At 36.4% G+C, this 18,263-nt stretch overlaps 2 protein-coding genes across 4 annotated transcripts in view; one reads left to right on the forward strand and one right to left on the reverse strand.

The window, feature by feature from the left end:
• LOC143907644 (adenylate cyclase type 6) overlaps positions 1-18,263 on the reverse strand; it is a 126,688-nt gene that overhangs the window by 61,309 nt on the left and 47,116 nt on the right. For all 3 annotated transcript variants that reach the window (XM_077424534.1, XM_077424528.1, XM_077424542.1), the window contains 3 exons: positions 17,192-17,351; positions 7,167-7,433; positions 5,034-5,192 (listed from right to left, as the gene is read on the reverse strand). In XM_077424534.1, the coding sequence (XP_077280660.1) occupies positions 5,034-5,192; positions 7,167-7,433; positions 17,192-17,254 (489 nt within the window). In that variant the 5' untranslated portion in view covers positions 17,255-17,351. The remainder of the gene's footprint in view (positions 1-5,033; positions 5,193-7,166; positions 7,434-17,191; positions 17,352-18,263) is intronic.
• Positions 1-18,263, forward strand: part of LOC143907855 (uncharacterized) — a 76,147-nt gene that overhangs the window by 20,968 nt on the left and 36,916 nt on the right. The gene's annotated exons all lie outside the window — the stretch shown is intronic.

Raw genomic sequence — 18,263 nt, forward strand, 5'->3', positions numbered from 1 at the left:
TTCTCATGGGTCTGGTTTTACCATGGCATGGTTGAAAAATGACGGTTCTGTCGAGAGGGCTAGCGATGACGACGTAACGAAGGGTGTAGTAAAGTTTTGCGGGTTACGTCGAGTTGAAAAAGCAAACCAAATGTGACCAAAGGACACATGTAGAACAAACCTCTATCCTCTTTTCTCGTCGGATCGATTCTTTCACTCTCCATGAATCTCGTCATTCCATCGCTTCTCTCTCTCTCTCTCTCTCTCTCTCTCTCTCTCTCTCTCTCTCTCTCTCTCTCTCTCTCTTCCTCCCTTACTCCCTCCGGTCGTATCCGCCGACTTCTGAATAATCGACTTCCGTCTCGATGTAATCTTGCCGCGATTCAAGGAAACTGCATTCGGTTTGCAGCTACGATTGTAAGCTGGGAACGATCGTGATAGAATGACAGATATTGGGCGGATTAAGTCGGTCGGACCCCGGGGGTATGTACCGTCGGAATAAATTTTATTTAAGTCGCCTCGCTCACTGCATTTGTCGGTGCTGTAATTTCAGAGTTTCTCCTTCGTTGTGAAGGAAGGTCCCGAAGGACGGAAAGGAAAATTAAATACCGTCTTTTGCCTTGAATAATAATAAAAGAAGAGTTATAGCAAAGATAGATTGAAAAGAATTAATATTTTATGCCGCATTTTAAATTGGCATTATACATTCCCGAATCAGTATATGTAACTGGTCGATAAATTAATAGAAATTCTGTTTAGATTTTCTGTAAATATTCTAAGACTTAAACATTTTTTCTAAAATTTCTCGAAAATTATCGATATCCGAACGAAATTACCGTTCTTCTCAAAGCGTCTGTAAACGTTGTCTTTTGATTTCTCTTGCACGTAATTAATATTCCCGACGAAAGTCTTTAAATGGCCGATAATAATTATGATAAATACAACGACGGCGTCGTTTTATCTCTAACGTTGAAAAAAGAAACCAATTAACCACCGTGCGACAAAATATGAATAATCACGCACGTGTGACCATGACACCTCCAGACGCGATGAATAATTCCGTTGAAAATTTTCGTCATTTGCATACATTTGTGCTACATGGTTTTTCTCCAAAGAAATATTTTCCTCCTATCTGTAGGCTCGTATTACAGACATTTAGTATTCCAATGTTCGCAATTGCGAGCGCCTTTTTCATCATAATTATTGCTGCCATTTAAATACTCCGGTTTTTATTATAATGTAATTTAAATAACCGTTTTACTTGAAATTTATTTCGTGCAGCTGGAAGTAGTTGTAAGACTTCGCTATCTATTTGTCTTCTAGAAAATCAATTTGCGCGGAAACTTAATCACATTTTTTATTTATAATCTACAAACTTGATACTCCAACGTTTATTTATTGATTAAAACTCGAATTCAAATTAATCAGCGTTTGTAAACGAAAATTTTTTAATATCCTCTTCTAAAAAAGGCATGTCATAGGTATTGTTGTCACTTTTCCGCGATGCCGATTGGTTCTCTTGCTGCGCTTACTTCATTTGCAGCTGTCATTGTATATTTTGACAGTTGTGTGTATCAAGGGGTAATAGTGTAATAGTAATAGCATAATGTTAAAGCTAAATAGCGCGCGCGAATCGCGCGTCTGTAGTGTCTAGTTATTTAAAAAACTATTTGCTATTATATTATCTCTCTGTATAATACACTTCATAATACACAAATACAATTCAAATGAACATGTATCGGCCGTTCTGTTAACGCAAATGTACCACGATATATCACCTATATTACCGCAGTCATTTAACGCATCGATAAGGGTATTTATTTCGTCAAATATATGACAGCACAACACGGCGACGTGGACGTTAGAATGACGGATTCCTTTCGGACTCGCTCGCTCGAATGGAAAAATGATGGCCATCATATCGGAGGCGTATCGCGATGTATCGCCGACGGGAATATTGCTGAAGTGAAACGCAATCAAATCGACGCGTATTACGCGAAAAACGCCCACGAGGGCGACTACCCCCGTCGACTCGGGACCCTGCTTTCCGATCTACGTGACCAGACAATGCAAGTCGCTCCCGTGGGAATCGCACGAAGAACATCGTAATTCGCGCCGTTTTCCGGTTATCCTGTCACGTTCTCTGTGACAATCGCGAGCCAATTTTCAAATTCACGGGTCGTCGCCCTCAAATTCCCACGTGTAATACAAGGACTCTCGTAAACCCGTACCGATTTCCAAGCGAGAAACCGCTTTACAGGCTATTTTTTTCCAATCTCCGGATTAATTGCGCTACAGATCACGCTTAAAATTTTTTCCCGAAATTGTTATATTTAACTTTATATTTAAATGCTTATAAATTTATAAGTGTCTTTAATGATTATTATTATTAATTTTCAATGGCATCTATTAATCTTATTTATTAATTATATATTAATTTTATTAATTCTTGTTTACTATACTTGGCGCTATTAATCCATTTGATGGAATGCCATTAAAGAAACCATTAGAGGAGCAGCAACAGTTCTGTAGGAAGACAGATCGATTTTGTATATGTAGGATAGAAGACACAACTGTCGATACGCCACTGTAATGTTTATTGATTGGAAGTAGATAAGTTTACTTTAGAATTTACTTGAGCTACTTCTCGTAATAGAACGGATGTAGGTAAACTATGACGGTTAATGGATAACAGTATTGATCCATTAACGAGGCAAAACTTCAATGATCTAATTGCGAAGAATCCCAATCGTCGACAGGGAGTTTATCTTATACGAAATTCATAAGATCCGGATTCTAAGTTAATGTTATTAATGTTAGGTGAGTTCTGTGTGTCACTGAATTCTCAACGGACAAAATGTAAAAATTTGCGAAAGAAAATTACTCTTCGACAAAAATTAACAACTTGCTGTTTGTGAGGATAGGTTTATGTTTGGCGCAGAGCGACGCGAAACGACGAAGCAAAATGTAAAATGCATCCGCTGCGTTTTCGGTGATGCATCAAACTTTTAAGAGTAGTCGTAGAAGAAACTCTTTAGTAGATAAATGGTTAAGTGTCGCTTTTCTTTGCTAGAAAATCAATCAGTAAGTTCTGAAGATATTTTTCAACATTACGTGCGATGCATTGTAAAAAACTTCTTTACTTTTTTAAATACTGTTGTATAACAAAACGATTAAGTTAAATATGTCCTAATTTTCTTTCTGTACGAAGAAATATTCAAAATTTTAGCAATTTTATCTAACGATTCTCAATAATTTATACGTTAAAGTTTTGAACACAGAAGACTAATATAATGTATCGCTTTCAAAATTTTTTAATTAATAGCTTCATGAATACACGAGTTTATAATCAATTATATAACGTTAAAGAATATAACATTTGTTATATATAATGATTCTCAAGTTAATTCTTTTAAAAGTTGTAAAGTGGTCCAGTTTTGCAATTATAAATTACCGTAGGTATGACCGTATGTCAATCTAAAGTAAATACGACTTGGAATATTCCTCGACAGCAGCAGTGTTCCTCCAATATTCAATATTCTAAAACACCTCCGCGATATTTCCATATATCGAAGTTCTTGTCAGAGTGTTCGCTGCGTTTGACGGGCGAGACATTTCGATATATTTCTGTTCGAGCCCTACAACTGGCAAAGGGGTGGTTGGCTAGCGCGTTAACCACATCGTTCGTGCCACCAGACCGTCGAGTTTCGCAGCCTCGCGGGCACCACGAACGACTGTATCTTCGCCAGCCGCGTTCATCTATTTTCCATCGGACAAAACCGACGATTCAACCGCAAAACGCAGCGGTTGTGTCCGAGACACATATGCGGCCTACGAGTAGAGAGACAATTTGTCGGTTTCGCGACGGAATCGCGTTATTACAGCTCACAAACGTGAGAGAATACATATGGCCCGCAATTTTGGGCTCGAAATTGTCGTAAATTTGTTCTCCTCGTGCCATTTTATATGGTGCGGATTTTCGAAGGCCGAAACTTGTTGCGCAAAATTTTATTCTCCTGGTTAACGACTCTTTTTTTCCCTCTCTCTTTTTCTTTCTCTCTCTCTCCAGCTTGCCTGAGTTTGCCAAGTATAACGCGTGTTACTCCTACGCAACTCAACGCACGTCAATCGACGGTGCCGACGCGCTTCGGTTGCTCGTGCGTGCTTCCGCATGACGAACTTAGATTAATTTCCGATAACATCATTGATTTGCATGACAAGAATTTGACGAGGAATGTCACTACCGTCAGCTTAAGACGTCGCCTCGAGATTTTGTCGGCGTTTCCTTCATTGTCAGCGGCGGATTTTTCGAGAAATCACATCATTAGCAAGATTGAAAAGATTAGATAGATTGACAAGACATTTTTAAGACAAAAAGTGTATCTGACGCATAAAATTACGTTTGAAAAAAATGATACTAGTTTCATATATTTTTATTGCAAATCGCGAGAGTACTTATTGTTATGAAGCGCAGAAATTATTGGAAAAGTAAAAGAACCAGTAGGAGAAACCATATGATTATTGAAAATATAAATTCTATTATCATTATTAACAAACCACTAATTTCGATATTACTTTTAATGAAACTATATCTCTATATAAAAAAATAAGGATATTTATCATAGCAGACAATCACTAAGATATACTAGCAAAGTTCAACATTTTACACAATTCCAATTAGCTAATTTTACAGAAACGTAGATACTTATTATAATTCTTTAGTAAGAATTATGTTGGCGCAGTTTTAATTCGTAATTACTATATGCGCTGTTTTCAGCGTTAGACATCGGACTTAACTTCAAACAAAGTTAAGTCCGTAAAAATATGCGTAGGTACACAGTATAGATCTAGCCACGGTCAGACACGTGATTGCCAGACCAGCGAACGCCAGGAACGCCTAATCGTTTCTACTTTGATGCAAATCTACATCGGATTTAGCCAATATTTGTGCACTGGCTTATTAAAAGCGTAATATTCGAATAATTACGGAAAAAAAGGGAAGAGAAAAGACGGACGCGCACCGTAGAAAATGGTTGCCAGTTTGCCACTCCTACCTGCAGGTTCTTGAAATGATGAGATCGGCATAGTGAGCTCAGGAATCTGCTCAGAGCGCATTTCCGCGTGTGCTGCGTGATTCCTACGTTCGCTGCAGCTTCCGACATAGACTCCCTTCCATTTGTCGGTGCCACGCCGACCTCCGATCCTCTGGCCACCTGCGAACAGAGCGACGATTATGCCTCAAAAATCAAACTTTGAAAAGACGGAGAGATAAATATTCGATCGTTATTTAGTGTCAAACGTTGATATATGAATGTTAATCGCGGACTTTTTTAATTGCAAATATATCGAAAACGTATATTTAAGGTTAATAAAAGAACGATAATTCAAATTATTTCATTGCGCGCAACGTTGTGCCGTCCACGTTTTTTGGTTAATTTCGGGGAACCCGGTAGTATCACTGGTGTCTCGATTCGTCGCACAAACAGTACAAACGCACGGTGCATAAATGTGATTCAACGAAAGGCACACATTGTAGCCGGCGGACGTGTTTGCTGGTGTTTGCCCGTAATACGATAATCGTTTGTACATACGTCGGCCGCGAGCAGTTTCCGTAACGATAATAATCAATAATCCCACCCATTCGGAGAGAGATCATGAAACACATGAAATACAGACGAAACGTATGTGCCGCCGTGTTGTTGAAAAATTATTGCGATATTATTTATTTATTCGTCCTGTTTTCCATGATATCGCGATTTTTTTCTCATTAGATGAGAAAACTTTCTGTAATGTGTTTACGAGGATTGCACCATCAATTTTCGACGGTTCGTCGTGCAAAATGGCAATTTTACAATAACAAAAGTTTCGTTCGCAAAGATGTAGCAACGCGAGTGTAAAAACGCGACCAAATATATATAGTTAAACGAGATTCATATCAAGGGGGAGATGACGGACCTTATTGGCAAAGTGTAATACTGGAACACCGTGTAATTTCACGATGTCGCGCCGTCACCTTGAAAATTGAGCGGATGTATCAAAGGGAAAGGGATCTGACAAAGTGGTTTCGCCTTTTCGCACAGTTTCTTGTTTCTCCGTTTTGTTCAGCGATTCGAAGTCCTCCTGCTGGAGACTCGGTCGCGGTAATGGAGAAACGTGATGCGCGTGCATCGCACAAACGTATCACTCATACGATCACGTGCGCGCGGCTGTTAATATAGAATGTACTCTTTCTCGTAGATACTCAAAATTTTACCCGGCCGTCTGGTAACGTAGTACAATAACATTCTCCGATGTCGAAAATTACGCTGTTCACGGATAATATGATAACTTGTCGGAGGACTTACTGAAAATACAGGATTGTAACAAGTAACTCTACTTTCTTATAATTCAACTACTCTTAATTAATTTAATTATAACTTAGTCATGAAAATCTATGCAAATTGGGAATACCATCTTTTTTTTTCAAATTTTTTGAAATTATTGATGATTTCGTAATGGGTCTTCAGAACATGTATTATCTTGAAGTGGAAATCTGTCACATTTTTATGTATTACGTAAACTTGCGTAATAACAAACCAAATTTAATAAACATCGAGAAAGTATCAAAGTTTACACATAAAATATATATATTAATTGTAACTAATTGTCTATGATATTGAACATTAATATCATCTATTAGCTATACATATATCTACATATAATATATGTATGATTATAAATATTCTTTTGACAATTGTTTAATTATTTGAAAAATTAATTAACGCTATGATACATTTGCTCAATAAATTACGCAAAGTGCACAAAGTAATAAAATATATATAACTCCACCTACTCATTTATCTCTTCTTACAAAGTTCAAGCAGTTTAAAAAAAATGTACGCTGTAATTTTTATCATACTTCAATATTATAATTTATAATTTTATTTAAATAAGCTATGCTAATCATCCAGCATTTAAATCGACATTCACTTTCTCAGATTGTAACATATTAAATAACTGCCAATTTTTCTCTACTCTTGTAACATTTTAACTTTTAAAAACATTCTACATTTTTGGATTATTTTGTCTGTGTTATTTTATGTGAAATCTAAAGAATAAGATTTATTTAGTGTCGTAATCGCGAGCACGGTGATATTTATTCCTATCTTTATCCGTGATAACACATTCGATAAAGGGCGAGAACTCACCGTGATGATAGAGGGACGCGGCGCGCCTGTGAAGTGTTCGATGACCTCCCAATTGGACTTCTTGATGGGCGGGGTGTGCGGCGTTTTCGGTGTATTAGGGGTGTGCGGTTGCGAAGACGGCGTGGAGGGTTTAGAACCCGACGTATTGAACAGCAACTCAACGCGGGGTTTACCACCGTCATGGCCACTGGTCACATGTTGCCTGAGGCTCGCCCATCTTCTGGTGGTCCTGGGAGCCCCGGTTGTAGTTCTGTGCCCGATTTCGCCCTGATGGAATGAGAAAAGACACGATTACTCGATTGACAAAACACGTCTTTTATTCAAAAAACTAACGAACGAAAAATTCTAAACTTATTTAAACATTAAGCTGAACGAAAAGATAATAGAAAAATAATTATTTTGACGTTATGCAATTTAGAATTTAGATATCATTTTTTCTACTTTACCGGGAAAGATTTTCAAAGATATTTTTAATGTCAGATCAGAAAGAGTGTTGTGTCACAGAGACGCCATTATTTATGTTGCCTCAGGCATCGAAAGTATCTACTTGGTTCTGCTCAAAGCGAAGGTGAAACGGCCTGAGGAGCGTCAAAAGAAAGTCGACGCCCGTTACGTAAATTTTCGCAACTCTGCGCGGAAATTGCAGTATGAAGAGAAACGTGAAGCTACGTTTTTGCACTACAATGCATAACGTCGTGCATGAACTACGTCAAAATTCTCTCAAAAATCTTCCACCTTCGAGCGCGTCGCTCGTCTCGTTTTCGTGTATTCGCGAGATTACGAAAATATCTTTAAAATGTATTTGAAAAACGCAATGAATATCAAAGTATGCGTATATCAAGTACCGGAAAATATTGCAACAATGACTTCTCTTGAAACACCCTGCACGGAAAAAAATGAAATTGCTTCAATTAAACATCAACGTCACGGGCTGCCACAAGCGTATGTAGTTAATTCAATTGGATATTATTAGGCCAAATATTTAAATTATTAAAACAATTATCTGGTATTTTTTGTTCATTCATATTGATGTTGCATCAATAAATTTTATCTCGATAACACTGATGCTGTTGATACATCTTTTTTTTTCCGCGTGCAAAAAAGAAATAGGTTTCAAATTACTGAGGAATTCACATTCATAAAAAAAACAAAGATAGTACCGGATGTGTACTTTGAACCGAAAATGATGTTGTCGTAAAACGGCTTGGGAGTATAAAGTGTGGCGTGAGCTGTCAGAGATTTCAACGTAGTCATTGTCTATAATCCAACGTACGCGCGTTCACCTCATCGTCGTGATCGTCGTCTGCCGTGATAACGCGAGTCGACGCGGAAAACGGCAGTAAACCTCGCGAAGCGAGACTTGCTTTTTCAGGATCGATGACAACCCCGAAACGACGGGGATAGGAACTGAAACTGTGGCCCTGGTAAACAAGCCGCGCATCGCTCTCGTTTCGCGTGCTTCCCGTATCTTTCTCTCGCGAAACAGAACACTTCACCCCGTTTTCAATGCGGCGTTTTGCGCAACGATGCATACAATCTGTGCATGCGAACAAGGATAAGGGTATACGAGAGAATCCTTGCATGTCGTATGCAGCCACCGTCATGTGGCTTGCATATGCACGAGTCGTCTTATCACGGTGCACCAAACGACTGAGAACTGACCCGCGTTAAATTATTCGCAGCACACTTAATTACGCCAGTACGATACGGGAAGTGAACACACTTGCTCAATTAATATATTCTACATACCGAGCATTAAATTAGGATTTGATCGTTGCATTAAATTTTGAAAGCGTGTAAAAAAGTAATTTGAGTGTTAATTTTTTAATGAAACTTTATCATATATTGGATTCTTATAAAGCTGTTTAGCAATCTTGAGATTTAATGTAAATTATATATATATTTGTAACTTTATCTTCGTTTGAATTTAATATTTAATATAACCTACATATCTCATACATCACAACGCATACATTAATCTTGAGAATTTAGTAACATATTTTAACATTTAACTAAAAATTTGAAAGTAAAAAATGAAATATATGTACATATATTGTTATAATAATAATAATAATAATAATCAATAATACGTAATGCTTCGATCAAGCACTTTCTTTTTTCTTTTGTCGTAAATCAATGTCGCATTTTTATTAGTCAATTATTGCGTTGTAAATCGAATTCTCACGAAACTAGAACAATCCTGAAATATTGAAGCGAAAAAAAGAGAAAAAATGTAAAACAGAAAAGTGAAATGGAGACTCGGACTTTTCTTTTTGTAAAACAAAAAACAACCTTGATGTGACACTAATATTCTTTGCGAATCCTTTCACGTTGAGGGATTCGTGGAAAAGTTTCATTGAAGACACCCCATGTACGTTTTCTTCAGGCCAAAGTTAGATTAAGAACCAATCGCGAGTAATGTTCCTTTTCTTACCTATTCATGTATTATATGGATTTGAATGCTTCAGAAAGATTTCTTCGAAGCTTCCGATGTCTAGCGAGAAATCCGATTGAGTATCATGTGTATTTTGTCAAGCTAATCAAAAGCCGACTTTATAAATAAGAATGTTTATTCAATACTTTTAGAATAAAATTAAGTCAGATATGGATTGGAGTTTAATCATCTCTATGTTAAATTTCGAAGATACATATAAAATTAATTCAGGATATGAGCTTAAATTAATATATAATTAAAAACTATTATTTTATATATTAAAAAGGTATATAAGAAAGTATATATAATAAAGATTATAAGGATGTAGAACAAAAAGAAAAACATGAATTACAGACATTCTTGATACTCAAGTCGTCTCGCTATTATTTTAAAGCGCTGTTTCAAATTATATTAGGTAACTAAATCCGTCTTTCTTTTGAAACTGACACGTGCGACTTTTCACCTAACACGTATACGTGTCATACGTCCTGTACGCCTTCGCAGACGTTCGTACCTTCTTTCGTTTCCATTTCACGCTCCTTTTCGTGTATCATCTGTGTATCATCTCGGTGTTCACTAGGCAGTTTTCAGCTCGGCGAATCTTCCAACGGCGGAACTTTTATCGTGTCGGTACAGGCTCATGTATTTTTCGCGATAACAGTATTATCGATACATCGGTGTAATGCGCTTCTTATTCTTAACGCTGCTCCGGTATCGCGATACATGACATTTAATTTGCTTCGCAAAGGTGAAAAATAATTATTTTGTATTTGAACGCAAAATAAATATTTTCTAGTCAAATATCCATTTTAACGTCATAATTTTCTATAACATCCTTAATTTTAGTGCATTTTGATCGATCGCTATCGCGAGGAAAATTTTCACGCAAGGTTTTGTTTACTTCTTTTTATGTAATTAAAATAAGGCATAAACATTAATATATAATGTTATATAATATTATATCATTACATGCTGACATTTACTTGGAATACAGAGATTTAAAACACTGATCTTTCTTCCATCTGGTTTTTCTCCAAATTCTAATGAATAAAATACACGATTGACGCCTCATAATCTTTCCCGCGATGATGTAAGTCCTTCGACATTTCGTATCGTCTGCTCTTTCGTATCGTGTGTTACGAAACTCGTTCTATTATGACTGACAATGTTCCCAGAGAGAACGCAGAAAATCCGATATTGTTTCACTTTTGTGTGGCGAGTGAGTGTCGAAGCATACACTGACATGTATCACTTAAATGTCGCTGGTCTTCGCGTAAAGTATTATTCCACATTCTGTTAATGAATTTCATCAGCAGAAAGATATAAAATTCATACTCGGCTGACGTGCGTTTACTTTGCGTCGCTATATATTCGGCGAATCTTTCGCTTTAACGCATAATGTAACTGTATGTGCATTTGATGATTAAATAAAACCTTATAAATTTCTCGGTTTACCGTAAAGGTGAAACGTACGTAAAATTATACTGTTCAGTTTTAAATGGAATTACCGAAATGAAATCTCAGTTATAGCTACGAGAAAGGAGATGTAACATTTCTTGTGTTAATCCTTATAATTTATGGTTTTCATGAATGAACAATGAAGCGTGACGTGTTTAATGGAAGAAATGAAATGAAATAAAGCTTGCTTTCTTTTCTGAATTACTCACGTAATTCTTCTCGTAATCGCATCATCGAGGGTACTTTTTTCTATCCGCACTTTGCACTCTGTTGATTAAGCGAAAATGCCAGCCGTAATTTCACTTACACGGACAGCGACGATTGGTTATTCTAGATGGGTTATCCTTGTGCACGTTTATTTCATATTTTTATTAATGAACTTTAATCATGTTGAGTATATATCGAAGATATTAATTCCGTTTGTTGAACAGAAAGATTGCTTTCGGCTGACCGAACGCGACATGTCGATATCGCAGTCAGCATAGTATTGATTATGTAGCAAATTATTTATGTCATATGAAAACATAACTTACACAGTATTTAATATATACTGTGTAAAAGTCAAATAAAAAATCAGCTTTGATCGAAACATTTTACGGCCAATATTTGAAAAAACGAAAAAATTTCTCTGCTGTTGCATCAGTATTCCAGTTGAAAATTCACGTTTGTTTAATATTCAATTTAATATTCATATTCAGAACGATATTTTTAAATTATACGATGTTTTTTGCGAATCGAATAATCAATTTCTTGTTAGGCCCATTTGTCTCGCAGAATCGGTTCATAATCGATTATTATACGTGCGAGGTGCAGTTTGCTCGTGCCTGTCGTTACGTGGGAAATTGCCGATGGAAATTGTCAGCGAGCACCGCTCCTTAAATTATTCAACGACAACTTTTCCGCGGGTACTCGTTGGTGCTAATTAGTTAGGGAGGCTCGCACGCAAGGATCCAAGAAATGTGCGCGACGCGGGCCAGCGGGGACGACCCCGCGCGAACGTGCGCGCTATATTTTACCACATATTACCAGAGTCGTGTTTCTCAACACGTCTGATTCGAAATGTTTCTTTTTTTCTATTCTAACCCTCTAACGACGTAAATACGTGCGCTCTTTCATTCCGGTCGCCAACACGAACCTATAATTTGTAACGGTCGAGTATCGAGCTAACTATAAGAAATGTACTTCGTAGTAAATATCTCTCTAGAACAACAACGCAAAGTCGAGCATTTCTATAAAAATATTTTAATATCATAATTATTTTAATATAATTCGAGAAACGTATTTCGGCATCTGTAAAAATATATTAAGTATATATATTATAGATACTATTGTAAGTCAAATTATTTGTTAAAAAAGTATTAAGGAGCTATAAGAATTTATAAAAATTAGAAATAAACTTTTTTAGTTCAATTAGAGAGTTTTAATATATGATGTATATATAGACATACGTATGATAATTACGAAATATTTTCATAACTGAAACTTTATACTCGAGTTTAAATAGGCGAGCAAATTATTTTCTTGAATTCCTTAATTTCAAGTTTTAGCGGACGAGTGGCTTCGTTTGCATTGTTAGTATTGTTACCACGTTGCGTTCTGAATTCACCAGAAAAGTATCCATTACAGCGGTACCGCCGACGAATGCAGCACGCATATTCATATATGATTAGAAAATAAAAATAATAATTTTATATAGTTATATATAATCATATATAATTATACATAATTACAATTATTTAGGGAACACAAATTATATAATTATAGCTGTACAGATTATATACAATTATAATTATCTTACTGTGAGGCAAAAAACGTTTTTAGAAACAATGATACATAATCTTTATTAAGAAAAAATGTGTATACAAAAATATACGTGGAGCGTGTGTACGTGTGTGCATGTATGCGCATATTCGAAACATATATAGCTAGCGAAAAATATTCTTGGAAAATATTCGCTCGGAGTATTCTGAATTATAGGTGAATCGAGTACATTATTCGAACCAAAATGTTCGAGAAGAAAGCGATGGAAATAGATCGGCCTTTACCCACGTTACCCACGGGTGTAGTATACGTTTCTCGCCGCTCCACCAATAAATGGCTCTTATGTGATTGGAGGATGTATACAACGAATGGGAGGATGCATAAAATTGCAAAGAGCTCTTTTCTGAGAACTATGCGTTAGCTAGATCTAGATATATCCAAAGAAAAACTATGTAGAAAAAAATATAAATTTATTTTATCTGCAGAGTATAATTTATTGTCAATCGTATTGGTAGCAATAACGGTGCATAAAGACGAGATAACACGAAATTTAACATTTGCAGTTGTACTCTTAAGATAATCGAGCAGAACGCGTGTTGCAAAATGCGCTCGACTGCATGTTGTTTTAAATTGCACAAGCCCTAATTAAACGTCATGTTACTCGATTGTTATCTTATCCCAACGTTTCTTCTTTAATTTCCTGCAGTTGATCATAACTTTTGCTACACCCTATGGGATCACTTTTCACACCTTCTTTGCTTCTACTGATGTAATTGTAATTTTTTTATTCTACATTGATCGCATCGTTAATTCTTTACACTCTGTTAAATTACTTTGTTTATGTTAAATACTTCGTTTAAAATTTATTTTATACATACAAACTGCTTATGTATTAACTAATTATTATCGTATATTAATTTTTTGTACACTATTATACATATGATGCTTAAAATTTGTTTTATGTACACGTACTCTCTTATATACCACATATTTCGAATCAATCACATTTATTATTTTCCGTTGTAACTTATTAACGTCCGTAATAACCGTAGTAACCGATTTTTCAAGCGTTCTCCATATTGGTAAATGAGATCGTGACGGTAAATGAGATTGCGCGGCGTGAAATGCATTAAGGGGAGCTCTTGCCCGACCGTGGTGTACACGTGCATACGTCTTGCGGTATTCCACGTATACGCTGCATCGCGGATGCATTGTGCGCGCGACAGTTTAGTTACATACGGCGGTGGATTACACACGCGCGCACATTCGGCACGAAATCCGCTTTATCCTGGACTGCATCCTTCAACTAGAAAGCTGTTTCGAGCGAGTATTAAGGCACCATGCGCATTCCTTGGCCATACACACAATACTACCCGCGCGGACGCATTAAATCGCGAATGTAACGTGGGAACGCGCCTATAAAGAGCAGGGCGTTAAAATAATAATGCCGTCTCATTGTGAGAACGGCGCACGATTATCGGGAAGGTAATTTGCGCGTTTGCAAGTGTCCCGTAAACGTCATTTAAACGTACCGTTTAACAGTCGTGAATTTAATCACGATCTTACTGACAATGAGATCCATTTTTGGCGCATTATATATTTCCATTTATAATGGCACGTTTAATAGTTTCATTTATATACCGCTCTCCGCTTGAATCCTCGTCGTAATTGTGTAGGTGGCTCTATCTTACAATTAGTCCATCTTATTAAACATAACGGATAACAATTGGGAAATTATATTGAAATAGCTGTTATCTTGTAATATGAGTATAGAATATAATGAATAAAACATTATTTCTACAGAAGAAACCCATCATTTTTGTTATAAGAAAATTAACATAAAAAAAGAAATATTGCACATTTTTATGGACTTGTAAAAATAAATTGGTCTGGATGTAAAAAAGGGGAGAGTCAAAAATGAAAGATTTAAATAATATATTTAGGAACCATTTTTCAGCAGCCAATTCCATGAGAGAAATTTATCTGTAATTTTTCAAAGACAGTTATTAATGTTAGAAAGTTGTTAAAGTTAGAAATAGTTTTCAAATGCACCAAGATTATTATGTCAATTCAGACGGTCATCACTTCGAAAACGTATTACTGACAATGAGTTATGCAATCATTCGAATTGTTGACCCATATTAATAACTACAAAGTATATATTATACTTTTGCAGTATGCACTAATAAAAATGACGGGTTTTCTCTACGGAAATCTACATATTCGGTATTATATTCATTTTTCATTCTGTCCACTCGTTACGAAATAACAGCTACTTAGTTTCAGCTTATCGTTTATCACCTTATACACGTCTGCTGTAGTTCATCTAATAGCGCATTCAGTCGGGCGATGCGCACCAGTTAAAGCCTGTTGCACGCTAATTCGTCTGGATGTAAAAGCATAAGCGTCTTGATTGACGAAATGCCCGACATGTATTCTCTCTATCCGACAATGCGATAAGTTATGCCGTGTGCATATATTTTGCTGATCCAACTGCTTATGTATGATAATACAGCATTACTATGCATACGCCTTTATGTCAGTTTACGTACGACAGCCTTTAATGTGCATCGGTGCGCACTGCTGCATTCGAATTTGGCATAGCAAGCAATCTGCTCTACCGGGCATTTCGTTCGATCTGTCAAATCATGGGCACGTGGAACGAGCTTTTTTATGATATTTCGTTCTCTTTGGCACGGAATTAAAAAATTCCGAAGCTGCGATTTGAGAATACGATTATAACAAAGCGTACGGTTTTGAATTGAAATCGCTCTTTCAATTAAAGTTCGTCGATTCTTTATCTTATCATAATATTAAAATATTGCGATATTATCTTTACGAGCGAGAGTTGTCGCTGGCGCGAATTACTCGGGGTGTTTCAAAATGCTGCGAGACAAAAATTCATGAAGCGCCTCTTGATATGTGGGTGCCACTTGGCACGCGTACAACGATAAAATTGACTGAAAACGCTCTAATGGACGTTCGTTGTCTTCTGACGAAATTGGATCTAATTCTAAACACTCGAAGTATTTAATAGTCGATACCGTATGCCTCCATTCTCCGTCGTTATGTTCCTAACATATGCGTGCAATGTGTGTTCCGCGAGAGGTTGATAACACGCCACCTGGCACGTTGTTATACCGCCGAATATATCACTGCTCGTAATGAGAGAGTTATGTCAGCGAGAGATCAATATAATCGTCTCCGTTTTATATCGTGACTGTGGAGAAATTTCGTGACTTTGGTGAAGACCAATTTAAAATTAAATTTCGCGACAATGGTGGCATTTTCAATATGACAAGTGAAAATGTGCGCGGTCTAATCTCGATTTGTTAGCAGAATAATGTTTCTTTGATCGAGATTCACGTATTTTCTCTCCTTTAGTTTTGTCAACTAAACGGAATATCGGATTTCGTAAATCCAATTCTGTACCTACACAGAGACCTTCAACGTCGTTATTGCTGCACACCTCATTTTAATAGCGAATATATATTATTCTACACGTCATCGTGTATAAAATAATTCTGCGCGTCTGAATATATGTATATATGTCTGTCGGCATTAATATCGACGCGTAAAGTAATAATAACAATATAAATTTTATTATAAATGTGCATATGCAACGATTAAATTACGTTTATGTCAATCCGTAATTATCGTTGCCGGAAGTGTGCATATATATATGTGTGTATATATATATATATATATATATATATATATATATATATATATATATATATATATATATATAACGTAACGCAATTACGCCGAAATAATGCATGCAGGCGAATTCGTTTAATTTACCTTTTCACAACTACGATATGTAGAAAGGTATTTTTATATACCCATGCAAGCGACGTACGATATCGCGAAGCAACGTGAACGCTCAGTCTCGCCTAGAAACTCGTTTATGAATAATGTATGCGAGGGCATGCATCCCTTTCATGTAACTCACAATCTTTACTTTTCTCTTTTATGCGTAATCACCAGCATATGGCGGCATGACATGCAGTCAAGGAGATAGCAACTACAACCAAGACACCAACTAGTATTTTAATAATTTTCAGAAATTGTAAACTGTCAGAAATTATAAATTACAATCCCTGCATATCTAAAAGCTGACGCGTTTAATTATATAAAATATAAATAGGGAAAAGATCTTGTTAATAAATTTAGTTATACGGTATGATTTTCGCGCGCGTGGCAATTTAATTTTGACGTCGCTGACATTTTAAACGACGAAATATTGAAGGATTCGAGATATCGGCACGTGTTTTCAATTTTACGTTTTGCCGGAGCATGTTTCGCGTATGTATCCGCGCGCGCGCGCGCGTTTGCATTGCAAAAACGCTATTCTCCACGAAATAGTTACCTCGTGAGCCCTTCGGCCACGAAGACTGAGCGTGTGGCTCCACTCCCGCTTTGGGAAATCCATGTCGTATTTCTCCGTGTCCACCGGTCTTTTGCTTCCAGACGCTGAGGAGCCCTTCGGGGCAGCAAAATGCGTCGCTGTCCGTTACTTCATGTTTCTCCTGCGCAGAAAAAAAATTCGCTGTGTACCAAAATCCTCTTTCTCCTTCGCCATCGCTTTTCGCTTCGATCGCGCCTCCAATTAATTAACACTGGTTGCGCAACTTATAACGTTCGAGGTATAAACGTCATTAATAATTCGCTTATCGCGAAGAGCTTTTAGATACCGCATTTTGTTATAAGCTTTACGTAGAGTGCAATGTTGCAGCGATTGATCAATGCACTTTACAACGTATTCTTCGTTAATTGTGGAATATTCGCATCTAGCTTAATAAAAAGTGACGGAGGCGTCTGAAACAATGAAATGCGCTTTCAAGCAAGCTTATGATATAATATACAAGATGCAATATAAGATATTAGGTCATTTTTATTAAGTCTTTAGTGCTACGAGCACTGAATAACAATATACTTCTTTCTAACTTCTATGCAAGTTACGTTCATCATATAATATTCATTTTCAAAAGCTAATACTGTTTTTAAGAAATACCCTTACATAAATATGTACTCTACATTTTCAAACTGTTCGAAACAAGTATCCTGGATTTATCACTAAATAATCATCATCTCGCACAATTAATTAAGGGTTTATAATTAAAAATCTAAATTTGCAATTTTAATTAATAGCTTAATTTAATTTTTAATTAATAATTAAAAATCGGTAACGTACGTATCGCTTTGTAATAATTAATATAAATTCGTTAAAAAAAAAAAGATAATTTAAATGGTCACGTGTGTATAAATTTTGACAAGGAAATCTAATTTCCTGCGGACAATGTAATCGTCAAACATCAGACAAAATTTCAGGACGACTTTACTCGGCGAGAAATTTCATCTGACCTGTAACGTGCGTTCACAGAGCCCATATCGCGTGTCTAGACAAATAATTTCCAGGCGTCTTTACTGTTTACATTCTC

This window comes from Temnothorax americanus, unplaced genomic scaffold, assembly GCF_048541705.1.
Source record: "Temnothorax americanus isolate GAGA-0224 unplaced genomic scaffold, ASM4854170v1 Scaffold11, whole genome shotgun sequence".
NCBI classification, from domain to species: Eukaryota; Metazoa; Arthropoda; class Insecta; order Hymenoptera; family Formicidae; genus Temnothorax; species Temnothorax americanus.